The sequence below is a fragment of the Vigna umbellata genome, chromosome 5 (assembly GCF_029865625.1).
Source record: "Vigna umbellata cultivar VRB3 chromosome 5, Vumbellata_1.0, whole genome shotgun sequence".
Lineage (NCBI taxonomy): Eukaryota > Viridiplantae > Streptophyta > Magnoliopsida > Fabales > Fabaceae > Vigna > Vigna umbellata.
The window spans coordinates 30375179-30390139 of NC_142169.1; the positions used below are offsets into that span (position 1 = coordinate 30375179).

At 38.6% G+C, this 14961-nt stretch overlaps 2 protein-coding genes and 1 long non-coding RNA gene across 4 annotated transcripts; 2 read left to right on the plus strand and 1 right to left on the minus strand.

Moving 5' to 3' along the window:
• The first annotated feature begins 305 nt into the window (after positions 1–305).
• On the plus strand, positions 306–5540 carry LOC124830380 (SWAP (Suppressor-of-White-APricot)/surp RNA-binding domain-containing protein). Its single transcript, XM_047304069.2, has 4 exons — positions 306–434; positions 1796–2886; positions 3711–3988; positions 4475–5540. The coding sequence occupies exons 2-4, from the start codon at positions 1838–1840 to the stop codon at positions 5260–5262; spliced, it is 2115 nt and encodes a 704-aa protein (XP_047160025.2). The 5' UTR covers positions 306–434; positions 1796–1837; the 3' UTR covers positions 5263–5540.
• A 1292-nt stretch (positions 5541–6832) lies between these two features.
• Positions 6833–8480, minus strand: LOC148198081 (uncharacterized). 2 transcript variants are annotated; one of them, XR_015779834.1, is made up of 4 exons: positions 8106–8480; positions 7616–7759; positions 7238–7284; positions 6833–7154 (listed from the first exon to the last, which is right to left on the minus strand). It is a non-coding gene; the product is annotated as an uncharacterized LOC148198081 (long non-coding RNA). The 2 variants fall into 2 exon arrangements; XR_015779833.1 differs by having other exon boundaries at positions 6833–7284.
• Positions 8481–10115: 1635 nt separating this feature from the next.
• On the plus strand, positions 10116–14945 carry LOC124830313 (putative glutamate carboxypeptidase AMP1). Its single transcript, XM_088116173.1, has 10 exons — positions 10116–11230; positions 11755–11997; positions 12222–12374; positions 12492–12590; positions 12820–12907; positions 13068–13151; positions 13264–13352; positions 13995–14108; positions 14226–14357; positions 14443–14945. Exons 1-10 carry the CDS (start codon positions 10298–10300, stop codon positions 14620–14622), a joined length of 2115 nt encoding a protein of 704 aa, XP_087972299.1. The 5' UTR covers positions 10116–10297; the 3' UTR covers positions 14623–14945.
• The last annotated feature ends 16 nt before the right edge of the window (positions 14946–14961 follow it).

Sequence of the window (14961 nt, forward strand, 5' to 3'; positions counted from 1 at the left end):
TAACTGTATAAAGACAACTATTTTTCTCACCATTTATTTTCACTACAATTATGAGTTTAATCCACTCTTTATCTCATTTATTCGTTCATAAAATCCATATTCATCCTTAAAACAAACACAACTGAAATTTGATAATCCATTTTTTTTTAAATTAGCGGAGGACATTTTTGAAACTTAGAGGTGCAGTCAGAAACATTTGGAGGTGTATAGAGAAACACCCTTTTAATAATTAACAATTATCGGTTTTATTTACCCACAATTCATAATGGGCTTTGATTGGCTACAAAAAAACAAAACGGGCTTTTTGTTTAGTGTCTTCAACTCGGCGAGCACCAGTGTATAATCCAGCTTGGCTTCGTCGACGGTGCGGTTTCACCCTTGGGGGATCCCCTTTGCCAAACTCTGCAGCGCCATTTTCAGCAACTTGCTTGCAGGTACATATTCTGTGTTTGCTTATCAGTGTTCTTAATTTGAACCAGGAATTTGAAATCCCTTGATTTGGCTTTAAGCTTTAGGCTAGGTTTTCCGAATAGACAACGTTTATACTTCGACTTTCGACTATCTTTTATTTTTTATTTTCGTTGTTTTGGCACAATTTAAGGAATAAACTTCCGCTGAACTTGTTAATCACTAGAATACAAGTAAAGGAACCCTATCGAGCCAATTATGTTTCTCAGAAATGACGACTTGATTTGATTTCTAGTGTTGCAGCACTTTTGAGTAATGCATGTCAGGTTTAGATTATATAATAGGATCAATGGTAACCACCTGTATATGACAATGGAAGTGAAGGAGTTTTAAAGTGTCATTATAAGCCCAGTTGTGTCCACTTTCATCTAAAAAGTTTTGTTTGTGTAAGGAGTTTTAAAGTTTTAAAGTTTTCACTCGTCTTCTACTTCAGGTGAGAACTCACCCTATCGATTTATCGATTTATATGAACAACTCATCCCTTTTCTCTAATTAGTTATTTATTGTGTATTTCTCTTGCTTCAATAGCTTCCCGTTCGCGTGATTTGAATTTTTTTTAGGATTTGCTTTTCTCAATTTGAGTTTTGAAATACGGTGAAGTGTATTGTTATCTGTTACTGCGTTTGCGGCCTCATTCCGGAATTGTTGCCTTCTACGTGATATGGAATTTGTGGTTCGTTTTTTGTTCTTGATTGGGGTTGGATCACATAGTTTGACTGATTCTATACTGTTTTAGGCAAGTTTGTGGCTTGTTTGGTAAATTTGCGTATACCCGAATGGTTTAACAAAAGCTAAGTTGGATTTACCCATTTATATACTTTTTGTCCTTTGTTATATTCCTTAATCTTCTTCATTTGGAAGTTCGACCTTCGGAAATCATGTACTGTTCAAAATCGTGAAATGTTTGGTGGATCTTATGTTGAATTTAACATTCGTTTAGCCCTCGTCCAACGAAAGCCTACATATATTTGGTAGATCTTATGTATAATTTGTGGAACAGAGCCTACATATATTTGGTAAAAAATTGTTATTTATATTATTGCTGGACTAGATTTTCTTTTTTCCTCTCTGTGCGTGATGTAAATATTTATTTATTCTTTATCTAATCTCAGGGATAGTCATGTGCTTTTATGTGAATCTGTGGATATATTTTTGGCATTTCATGTTAGTTTGCATTATTATTCAATTTTTATTTTCTGTTGGGATTATTATGGTTTATCTGTCATACACACATTGATTATATGTGATGCAATAAACCCAATTGTGTCCACTTTCATCTCAAAAGCTTTGTTTGTGTAAGGAGTTTTAAAGTTTTCTTTGGTTTTAGGTACATTTGTTAAGACAATACTTCTGAAGTGCATTTGAGGTTATGGAACGTCAGGGTCATGATTATACAGCTGCATCTGCTATGGCATATGCTCAGCAACAGAGGCAAGCTGCTAATATGCAGCAGCAACAACAACAACAACAACAGTTTGGGTTTCATCCCCAGCATCAGCAGTTTCCTTCATCAATGCACGGTCCTCCTTTTATACCCCCAGGTCCAGGTCCTGCACACCCCCCTATGCAACAATTCCCGTATCATCATGCCTTGCAGCAGCAGCAGCAGCCACTTCCACAATTACACCCTCATGCCCCTCCCCCGCCCCATCTCCTTCTTCAGCAGCAGCACCAAGGACCACCTGCATTCCCTTCACATTATCCTCCTTCTCTTGTTCCATCACCTTTTTATGATTCTGCCCCACTCCCTGTCGCCCCCCCTTCTGATCCGGATCTCCACAAGCGAATTGACAAGCTTGTTGAGTATGCAGTGAAAAACGGCCCCGACTTTGAGGCTATGATATGTGAAAAGCAACGTGATAATCCTTCATATAGTTTCCTCTTTGGCGGGGAAGGCCACAGTTACTACCGTTATAAGCTTTGGTTGTCAACTCGTCCACCGGGTGGTCCATTCAACCCGCCTTTCCCGTCATCTTCCATGCCCATGATCCATCCCCCTCCAAATCCAATGATGAATCCGTCTCCTCTAAATGCTTCTCCAATGAATCCTGCAGGAATTGGGTCTTCACCTTCAATGCTAGGCCCACCTCCTTTCCAACAGTTCTATGATCAACAACACCACCATCAGCATCCTCAATCTTTTGGGCTTCCTGTGCGGCCTGAGTATGATCAGTCATCCAATTCTTTCAAAGGACCCTCTGGGCCACTTCCATCTGATGTCGCAATGGAGCTCAGTAACGTTCTTAACAATTTAAATGGTACAAAAGAATCCATCAAAGGTGCAAAACTTTGGTTCATGCAGAGATCTCCATTTGCACCAGCCCTAGCAGAGGCTCTTAGAGACAGGGTCTTTGCATTGGATGAAGTCGAGAGACAGTTACACATAATATACCTTGCCAATGACATCCTTTTTGACAGGTAGCATTACTTATTATTTCAATATTGAGCTTAATTATTCTTTTTCCTCCTTCCCTTTCAGAAACACTATTTGGTTGGCTAGCATCTGATAAGCTCAGTAATGTGCGTCTAATAGTCAGAGAGAGTGGCTTGTGTGTACACGGTCTTTTCCCTCTCTGTTATGTCAAAATAAGCTTGTTTATTAGTATATATTTTTCACACTTGAAGAACTTTGAAGTAGCTAAAAGCAGTTATTTTCTCTTAAGTCATTATTACAATTTACCACTGTATTTATAGAGTACAGTAGTGCAGAATTCAAAAGGTCAAGAAACCCTAACCTAATAGTTGAAATAAAGAACATTACATTTCAACATTCACCACCATCAGTTTTTGTCTGATTGGTGTATTAATTTCCTGATACCATACTGCGATAAAAAATCATGTTTAATAGGACTTACTACTCTTACTGATCACTATCCGTACTCACATTTTCATTTTCTCCAAAATTGTTATTCTTCCTCCAAATCTTTTGGAAAATAGTCGGAAATCTCGTGAAAATAGGCAAAAAGTATGTAGTCATTATATGAATGCACTTTTCAAGACAAGATGCGAGTGTATTTGGTCTCGGTGTTTTGTTAACCGTTTCTATACTTTTCTATTAACTGTTTATATAAAAATAGAGCATTTTTTCCCACCAAATTGTACTTTTTTGCATGCTTTCAGTACGCCTAGATGTTTGCCCTCTTACTTATTTTCGTCCTGGTTAGATATTCCTCTTGACATTGATGCTAGAGTCTATGATTCTACTTTTCATCATCATTGACTTTTGTATCACTACTTCACAGCTTAAATAGGAGAACAAACGGCAATGACCTTGACAGTGAAGCTCTTGCCTTGAAACCAGTTTTAGGCTCCATGCTTGCAAGAATTTATCATAACCCACAAAGCAATGAGGAATACAGGAAAAGATTGCAGCAGATGGTGGAATTCTGGGCCTCTAAAACGGTATACGATCAGGATACTATATCTTCACTTAAGGGTGAGATGATTGGTGGGCTGCAAACAAATCCTTTTCCTGGGGCTTCAAAGGATTTATCTTCTGCTTCAGCAGAATCAGTTGCAGGTAAGCTTCTCTTTTTTAATCAAAGATGTTTCATGACTTGCAGAATTCAGTGAAAACTCTAGTAAGCTAGATCATTTCCTAGAGGTGTGACATTATTTGGTTTGAATATGCCTTTTTCCCTATATGGGGAATAAAAGCACCAATGCCCCTCTTGCTATATGGAATTTCACTCCCTCATATGACCCTTTAGGAGCTGGAAGGGGTGATTTCAGTAACTTCTGTGGTCCCAATTGTTGTAAATTTATATATTCAAACGTTGCAAGCTGATTTGATTTTTTGTCTGGCATGTTTTTCATTTAGTTTGTAATAAATGACTAAGCAGGATATTGTGATTAATGCTCACTCACACGGGCCATCAATGAAAACTTGAGACAACTTAGTTCTCTTAAGATTTTGTTGACGCTAACAAGAAATTTATTACTTTAAGTATATTTATTATTTGATTTTGGGAAGTATTTATAGTTTCTTCTCCTCTCCCTGTTGCAGGAGTTTTGCAGACACCTAACCATGTTGCCCAGCAGTGGCAAGCTGATAGGTTAGGCTCTGGTTCAAATGTCTTAGATCAAGATCGTACTGATAAGCATGCAACTCCAGCACAGTCACTATCTGTATCCCTAGCAGCTCAGCAGTTTCTTCCAAATACTGCTCCTCCTAGTGCCTTTCCTGGGTCCATGGCTATTCCATCTTCTGTTCAACCCGCTAACCAAGCACCTGGTGGTGTTCATTTATTGCCCCCTCCATCATCCAGCACCGGTGAACAATTGCCACCATATCCATTATTTCCACCTGGCCTCATTCCTGGAATGGTTAGAAAGATGCAGATCGGTAGTGGGGTTCCATATTCTCCTTTGAGCCCTTTGGATATCCCAACCATCATACCGCCGTCAACTGTGCCACCATCTGAAATTCTTCAAAGAGTGTCAAAATTCTTTAAGGAAATTGGAGAGGTAAATCCTTCTGAGGGTCCTATGAATTCTGATTCAAGAGATGAAGATGATGAATATGATAGAGAATTTGAGAGGGAGCCAGCAGTACGGAAGGGAGGTGCTTGTATACCTCCACCTCCAAACTTGCAGGTTGATCCAGAGACAGGGACCTATGCTGATGGGACAGTAGAACGGAAACCTGGATCCAGTGGCTCGGGCAGGTTAGGGCTGGGGGCCACTGCTAATCCCAACGAGGTGAGTCAGTATGATGATGTATATACATCTTACAGGAAGCAGAGAAGCACCAATTACCATTCATCAATGAGTGCTAGAGCTGCAGCAAGATGAAAGCTTCAATTACCTTTTCATCCGAAGTTTTGGATTCCTGTATGTTAGAGTGGGTCTGTCAGCTTTGTCTTTATTAACATTTCGTTAGAAGTCTGTAGTTAAGCTGAGGCTTTTATTTGTTATGTTGTGCCAACGATCCAATGTGCTTTGTCTTCTGTATTCATGGACGTTTGGATCCATCATTCGTTGAACAAAACTGAATATCCTAAAAACTTTGAATGCATTCATCGTAAATTGGTTAAAAATGAAATAGTAATCCCGTTGTCTTCTTTGCAAAAGTTTGATTTTGCTTTACTGTTTAATGGAGTTTCTGTCTTGAATCTCTATACCCTTTGTTCATCCTAGTCTCCTTGTCTTATTTAACGGATTCTGTTTAATTGCTTTGATTCAGTGTGTTTGAGAGAGTTGTGCTTTGATTGCTTTTTATAGTTCCAGAGAACCTTAATTATCCTTACCTTTATATATTATATTATATACAGAGGGAAATTAAAAGGGGTGGTCATAACCTCACTTTCTTCAGTTATTTACTTTGTGCAGTGAATTTTTCATCCCAATATTGCCGTCTAGTGACCGTGGCTTCATGACCAGGATCAAGCAGGATAACTAAAGAATTGAGCTGCTCAATGTGATGGCGTTGGCTCAGCAATATACTCAATAGAGCTGTCAAATAAGCCCCAATAATCAAACTTGGCCCTAGCCCACATGGATTGGGGCCAAAAAAGCCCACAGGGCCAAAAAAACCCTTTATTAAAAAAGCCCACAGAACTAAATACCCCCAAAGCCCTGTGGGTCAGGGCCAGCCCATGGGCCTTCCTTTTTACCAAATTTTATGTAGAGAAAAAAAAATTATGATCAAGATACAGATGAAAAACAGAGAAACAAAAAATTTATAAAACAATTGGTAAATACAAAGATAACTGTTGGTTAGTCCCAATAAAGACACAAGCATTGGTGCTTCCTTTTGTGGCCTACTTGAACCTGTATTTTAGATAAAAGTGACAGGGTTATCTATGTTTATTATCATACTATTTTATCACTGCAACCATGTATTTTATCATCTGTAATGGTGTACCCTTTTTGTCCTTAATTAACTCACTAGTAGTTGGTGTTGTCTTCTCACATCAAATTTAAAAACTTCAGCAATATTTTTACTTCAATAGCAAAATCACTTACAAATTTTATATATATCTCACATGTTGCTGCATTTTTTTTACACTATATATCTGCATAAAGAATAGTTTTTTTCACAACTACTAGGAATAAACAGAAATAATTTGACTTAGTCTGTTGGAATTGTAGATAAAACTGTAGGCATTTTTTTCTTAGGAGTTAAACGTGCTGACAGGATTCAAATTGTTCCTGCAGCATTCAACGCATGAAACCAAAACTGCACTTATATTCAAAATTTTGCATAATTGCATAGAAACTAATTATTAGACCCTTATACTGATATTAGGTTGGATCTAGAAAGGCCATTTGAGACAAGTAGGGTATCTTTTGCATAGAGACATGAGCCAAAAAAAGTTGGACCCTTTGCATATTTTCAGGAAACGGTAGAACTGGAGCAAGATTGAATACAATACAACAACTTTATTCCATGTGAAACTACAATATCAACCAAAATACAGAACAGACAACACTTTCAATTCAACAAGTATTATTATTTTTATTTAGAACATCATAGATAGAAAAAAGTGCTTAATTGGTAAACTATAGTGCAACATAAAGAGCATGATAGGGGGGAAAATAAATTTGGAAAAGATAACTGTACCCAACTGATCCAACATGTTTATCTTATAAGCTATAGGAACCATCTAAAGAAACCATTCACCTTGCGCTGAGTCTTCCAACCAGGTCTGGTGCACGTGCACCAAATTGAACCAATACGAATCCTGAAACTCAAATTTCATTCTTCGCAGCAAAAGGATAAAAGATATCACATGAAAACTATAATAGTTGATGCATTAAAACATACCCTATTGCTCAGTATTGAGGTGGAGGCACAAGCCTTCCGCTCTTCACCTGCAATGTTGGCAAGTTAGCAGTAAGTAAAAAGGCCAAAATATGCAATGCAAAATTTAAAAAACAACCACCTCATTCCATCATTTTTCACCAATCCAAACATAGAAATGAACATCACAAGCAATTAAGCTGAACCAAAACTCAAAGAAACAGCAATAAATTCTATGTTCAAAGGTGACCACGACTCATATTGATAAAGGAAAAAGTCAATAAATATATCAATACCAGAGGCCATAAGCACAAAAATTACACAGTAAAAGCAAATTAAAGAAAGAAAAAAACAAGATTATCAGATAAATTCATATATGTTAGTGTCAACAAAAAAGCTTACCAGGACTGAGGCAAAGGAAGATATGGTATGTCAGCTTACCACGACATGCTTACGAGCAGGCCATGTACTCTCGCTTGCTTCCAATCTATTAATAACATTGCGAAGGAGCTCAGGGGGAAGGCTAGCCACACAGCTTACTACAGCCTGTGAAGAAAGAAGACTAATTGAGACTAAACACACCTGTCGTTGCTGAATGCTCAATTACCCATAAAATCGTAATTACCACAGTGCGATAAAATATAAATCTCATCTAAACAACATCAAAGCTCATTTATATGGGGTATGTTTGGTTTAGTGTAGTGTTTCCTTCTGTATATATCAGTTTATCCAGAAACACAGTTATATAACTACAACGCCCTAAGTGACATGATGCACAAACACATAAAGAGAGCTTAATCAAAACCCAATTGAAAAATCCATCCATGGAGCATACACAGTCATGAAAGTATACAACTTTAAACATTCAATTTATTAGGGTATTAGAAATGACCCAGGAGGAGGGTGAAGCGGTGGTGGAGTTGTTGATGAGGCGAGGGAGACGGAGGGAGCGGAGGCGTTGGATTTCGGTGCGATAATGTTTGTGGAGTTTTTCCATTTTGTGGCGGCACTAGACGACGGTTTTGGCAGTAGGGGAAGCGTTGGGGCACTGGGCAGTGACGGCATCGACGACCTTGGCTTTGAGGTTGGTGCGGCCGAGGGAGGACCACTTGTCGCGGTAGGCGTCGATGAGGGCGGAGGTTTCCTCCGGGGTCCAGCATGGCGGGGAAGACGGCGGGAGGAGGTGGAGGGAGGGGCGGCGAGAGTGAGGGGGAGGGAGGCCGTCAAGCTTAGTGAAGTGATGTTCAGAAGAAGATGGGAATAGTCGCAAGTTTTGGGGCAGGGGGCTAACCCGGCCCTACTTCACTCACAGCCCATCTGGATGGGGTTTGGGGGGCCAGGGGCTTTGAAAAAGCCCCCTAAAGTATGGGCCAACAAAAATGGGGCTAAATATAAAAGGGCCAGGGTCGGCCTTCGGGCTTTAAAAAAAACTGACAGCTCTAATACTCAACTTGGGCAGAAAAACTGTAAAGCTGACATGACGGATGAGGAAAATCACTGAGACTTGACTTGAAAACTGACATGTTAACAGCAACAGCTAATTCCTTAACGTTAATGGGAGCCACGTGGTTTATGTTTTGTCATGTCTGCTTTTGGCTGTGGAGGTCAGCCACTGGGGCGGGACACATTGAAAAGGCTGTCACTTGCAATGATCTTAACTGAATCTTATCTATCTAGCTGCCCTCGCGTAAGGCCATGCAGTCCTTTTCTTTAACTGTTTGAGTCATGAACTAACGGCGAAGGCTTACCAGATCGCACCAAAAAATGCCATAATTCTGCCAGCCACTTGACCCTAAGCCCCATTCGGTTAGCGGATAAGATAACCCCAGTAAGCTGGCACCTAGCAAATCAGAATTCCGTTAAATAGCTTCAAATCTTAAAAGGCCCCACGTGGAGAGTTGTGTTTAGACTCCGGGGAATCTTAGGGAACATCCTGGGTCTCACCTAGGTTCCTCTGCCCAAAGAAAACCATTTTATAATCATTGCTTCTTCATCTCCCATTATCACAATCTCTGCCCAAACAGACATAATGGATGCTCACCCCACTCACACAGGCGTGGGCATCCACTCTACCTTTCCCATGGATCTCCTAGTGGAACACAAACAAGACATTGATTCTCATTCTCTTTTCGCACCAACCAGACACACATCAATTTTCAAAAACTTATATCAAAAAGAAAAAGGCAAAGCTTTCATTTCCATGTCTGCTTCTGCACCACCTTTTTTTCTTTATTTATAGCCACATCTTCAGGTTATATTCTTAGGATCTATATATAAAGTATAGAACTAGTTCATTATTACTTAATTACTTATCATAAAACATTATTATTATATATTATAAAAAAAAAACGCTGAATTGATTCTGTATACAAAAATTGTCAAAATACTATCTTTTATTATAATAAATGTCGTCTGTCCAAAGTTGGTCCTATTAAAAAGAATTAATAAAATATCTCAAAAACTTCTACTGCATCATTTTGTAAATAGTTTTTAACCTTTAAAACTTGTTTCAACCTTAATAATTCTTTAAGATATATTGGAAGTAAATATTATTAGTCAAAATATAATCCTTTAATTCAAATATTACTATTACTTTTTTTTTGAACGCATCTCACTCTAAAATCTAATGAGAAAGTGTGTGTGTGTGTATATATATATATATATATATATATATATATATATATATATAATTTATTACAATAGAAAAAGATGTTATAGATACTCAATATTTTGATGTGAGTAGTGACAAAAGGTGCTTGTTAGACTAATTTGGATTGTTCTGGGGACAAATTGACATTGTGACTGAAACCTCCATCGTGCATGGATCCACACACAGTGCACCCTCTCTCACTGTCATCCACCTCTTCCCAACCCTTATAATAATCACAAAACGCATCTCTTTTTCCCTGCTAAAAAGATCACCATCCTATCATTTCCTATATAAAAAGCCACTCCAAATTGTGTTAATAACAACAGCAACAATAATATAATAATAATTCAAAAGTGAAGAACAGAGTCTACTCATTCTTTCTTCCCTGAACAGAGTCTACTCTGTTTCTTCTTCTCCTTCTTCTTCTTCACAAAATGATGCCTAAACCCATGAACGTTTTGACAACAAAGCCCTCACCTTTGAGTACCATGGTGGTGGTGCTGATACTCTGCATTCTGGGTTTCTACGCTCTGCATTTCCCTCAGTCTTCTACACCTTCCTCCTCCTCTCAAAACCTCTCTCAGGTGGAAAAACTTTTTCTCTCCACTTCCTCAAACTCCACCATTTCTTCCTACCTCCGCGCCCTCACCCTGCACCCTCACCTCGCCGGAACAAAACCCGGCTCCGATGTCGCCAGCTACGTCCTCAACCACTTCACTTCATTGGGACTCAAGACCCACACGGCGACCTACACCACGCTCCTCTCTTTCCCGGTTCACTCCTCCCTCTCAGCGCATTTTAGCGAAGGCCCCTCGGTGAGCCTCCGCCTCACGGAGCCGGCAGCCGCGGGCGTGGTTCCGGCCTACCACGCGTATTCGCCGTCGGGTGCGGTGCAGGCGCGTGCGGTGTTTGCGAACTACGGGAGGGAGAGGGACTACCGCGCGCTGGGAGCGATGGGAGTGAACGTGAGCGGGTGCGTGGTGATGGTGCGGAAGGGCGGGGAAATGGGGCGCGGCGCAGTAGTGGAGAGAGCGGAGGCGCACGGGGCGGCGGCGGTGTTGGTTTACGGCGAGGGTGACACGTGGCGAAAGGGGTTTGAGAGGGGGCACGTGATGAGGGGAGGAATAGGGGACCCACTTACTCCGGGTTGGGCTGGGATTGAGGGTGGCGAGACACTGGGATGGGAAGATAGTGAGGTTTTAAAAAGGTTCCCCAAAATTCCATCTATGCCTTTATCAGCTGAGGTGGCAGACTCTATTTTGTCCTCTCTTGGGGGTTCTCCTGTGCCCCTTGAATGGAGGGGCACCCTAAGGTCTAAGGTCAGGCATGTTGGTCCGGGTCCCACCATCCTCAATTTCACTTACCAGGTGAGTTGAATGCAGTATAATACAGTCTCTCTCGACCCAAAAGCCTCGTTAATGCTTGTCATCGTTTTTGGCTTTGAAAAGTAATTTTTTTTTTTTTCTTCTTTACATTCTATTTTTTGTCAGTAAAAGTTGTTGGCCCTACCTGTACTTGCTGAAACAAACCAAACAAACTAAACAGTTCTTCCAACACTAGTTTGTACTTGACAAAGATAACTAGTAGGGGCTAAGTCAGCAAATTTAAAAGTTTTTTATTTTTTTAACTTTGGTTTAGCCAATACTTTTCAATTGCGAAAAGTATGGTAGACAAGACATTCTTGAAGCGAACCATGCTATGATTGTCCACTTGATTGTCGACTGGTTCTTCTTTCTTTTATGGTGAACCTTCAAATTTTCTAATACTTTATCATCAGTTGAAATATATTTGAAAGGATCATAAACACGAGTGAGAGTCAGTTTTTGTTTAATGATTTCCATTTATGCTAGTGTTTAGGGTGTATTTTTTTTATCCATTTTCATTTTTTCAGGGTGAAAAGAAGGTGGCCAACATTCAAAATGTTTTTGCTGTCATAAAGGGGTCAGAAGAACCTGATCGACATGTTCTGCTTGGAAACCACAGAGATGCATGGACGTATGGTGCTGTTGATCCCAGCAGTGGGACAGCTGCACTACTTGACATTGCTCGTCGGTTTTCTATTCTATTGGGTTTGGGGTGGAAACCAAGGAGGACAATAATTCTCTGCAGTTGGGATGCAGAAGAATTTGGGATGGTAAGTAATTTTCCTTCTTGACAACTGATGTGAACCCAGGAATGACGTAGAACATGGCCAAGGTTTATGGCTTATGATTTTGGTTCATATTTTCAATGTGTTGTCAGTTTCTTTCATCAGCTTTCAGATATGCTCACTATCTAACCAGACGAGTTTGCTTAATTTCAATGATGCTGTCCTTTCCTGTAACATTCTCTCTAAATCAAGTTTATCTGTTTGTGTAGATAGGATCTACTGAATGGGTTGAACAAAACCTTATTAATCTGGGTTCCAAAGCTGTAGCATACCTTAATGTGGACTGTGCTGTTCAGGGCCCTGGTTTCTTTGTTGGTTCAACTCCTCAGCTAGACAGTCTTATTCTTGAGGTCACAAAAAAGGTATTCATTTGACGTTATTATCAGTTTTAAATGCATGTGCAAACATACGTATAGTATCATGCTACTCCTAGTAGTTCAGTAATTTTGAACATCAATCAGCTTTTGTTTTAATTTCAGGTCAAGGATCCTGATTCTGAGGGTGTTTCAATATATGAGAATTGGGCTGCTGCTTCTGCTGCAAGCAATAACGAAATGCTTTTTGTCACTGCTGGCCAAGTATTTGTTTGCACTTGCCTAACATATGTTTTGAGACTATGATGTCTTGGTTATCTCTATTGCTTTTAATTCTACATGATTTGTTTTAATAGTAGGATATGATATCTGAGGTTTTTGTAATGAAGACACTTGAGTTTTGTAATTGTATTAGGACAATGTGGGTTTTGAAGTGGGATTCACTTTGTTTTATATTCTCATTGCTCACCACCTTTCGTTTTCTGGATTACAGATTCAGAGGCTCAGTGGAGTTGATTCTGATTTTGCTCCATTTGTGCAGCACGCAGGGGTTCCATCCATTGATATGTATTATGGAAGAGGTACGTACCTCATCTCTAGAAGACTCTGTCTGATTAATGTAAAGTCTTGTAATACAAAATTAAATGATTTGTAGTCCAATATGCTTAATAAATATGCCATATATCCATAGACGTTGATATCTTATAATATGTGATGCAATAATCTCTTTCCGATTTCCAGATTTTCCTGTCTATCACACTGCATTCGACTCCTATAACTGGATGGCAGAGTATGCAGATCCATTCTTCCACCGCCATGTTGCTGGTTAGATTTTTCTTTTAACTGAATAATATGGTGTGCACATTTCTATTTTTCAGTAAACTGTTAATCCGTGTGGCAGTCATAAGATGTAACTTTTTGTTCTTTGTTATATTAGTTACTGGAGTTTGGGGGCTTCTAGCCCTTCACTTAGCTGGCGATCCCATACTTCCTTTCAATTACGTTTCATATGCAAATGAGTTACAGGTGTGCATTTATGTTCACCTCTTGTTGAAACTAACTTCTTAGTTAACATTTTTTCTTGGCAAACATAGAAATATTTTAAATATGATTTTTTTTAATTCCATTTAATTGTTTTATTTTTATCCGAAGTACATTTATTTTTATCAGGTTAAATATGTTTTTAGTTTTTATTAGATTGAAGTTTGTCACAATATTTCAAAACTTTGATATATCTTGGTTTTTCAACTTTAAAAAAGAATAGATATAATCCTTTTGACTAACATTTGAAGTAAAACGTACCAAATGGTATAAACAACTCAAACGCCAACCCGAGATGTGGCTTGAAATGTCAAAAAAAATTAATATAATTGGGTTAAAAGGACTATATCCTTCATTTTGAAAATTTGAGGACCAAATTGTGTCAAGTTTCCTATAGGCATGAATTCAAATTTCACTTTAAAGTTTAAACATATTTAATCCCTTTTTATTTAATAAGAAAAAATAGTAGATTAACAAAGGGTTGAAGCTAACAGTGAGAAATGAATTGATTATATTATTGTAATATTATTGTTGATTATAAAATGTTGTTGGTTATACAATTGACACCATATGTTAGCTGCAAATCATTCATAAATTGATTATATAATATTTACCTGCTTTGGGCAGCTGTACAAAAACATGTTGAACAACTTGATAGATCAGAAAATTTCCCTACATCCATTAACTCTTTCAATTGAAGAATTTGCTTCCGCTGCCAAAGAAGCTGATGATGAATCAAAGGTAAAACCAAAGTAACTGCTACGGTTTCATTTAATGATACATCTTATGCAGTAAACACTCCAAATTGTTTCTTATTGCCATGTATTTATGCTTGTCTTTCTTTGTTTTGAACTGCAGAAACTGAGATTGCAAGAAACAGAGGGCTTTGTGGATATCAAAAAACGAGCATTGAATGATAGACTAATGCTTGCTGAAAAAGGGTTCTTGGATGCAGATGGACTTCAAGGAAGGCAGTGGTTCAAGCATCTCGTGAGTGTGTCTGTTAATTATGAAATATAATAAGCCATCATCGTTGTATTTTGTGAATTAAAAGCTGACATTTTGTTATATACAGGTGTATGGGCCTTCAAACAACAATGAAAGACTCAATTTCTTCCCTGGGATTTCTGATTCTATTACTGGTTCTACTGGTGTAACTGAAACAGAAAGGCTAGCATCAATTCAACATGAGATCTGGAGGGTTGCCAGAGCCATTCGCAGAGCTGCTTCTGCACTCACAGGAGAATTAGCTTAAAACCACGCGCACAGAATAAAAATAAAAAAACTTGAAGATGGATGAAACCATATACGTTTTGAGTGTAAATATTACTAGTGTTTCTTTCAGCCGTTACACGAGCAGAGTTGGTAGTCACATTTTGAGGTATATAACTGTATATTAAGGTTTCAGATAGGAGATGGATATATATGACTCTGCCAGCAGTTTGAGACATGTACACACAGTGATAGCAGACTGTGTTTGTAATGAATGATCTTCTCAAGATTTTCTACGTTTTGTTTAAAACATCAAGAAATTTTGCTACGAATAAATAAATCAAATATTGCTATCTGTCACTAAAATATTAGTACTAATTGT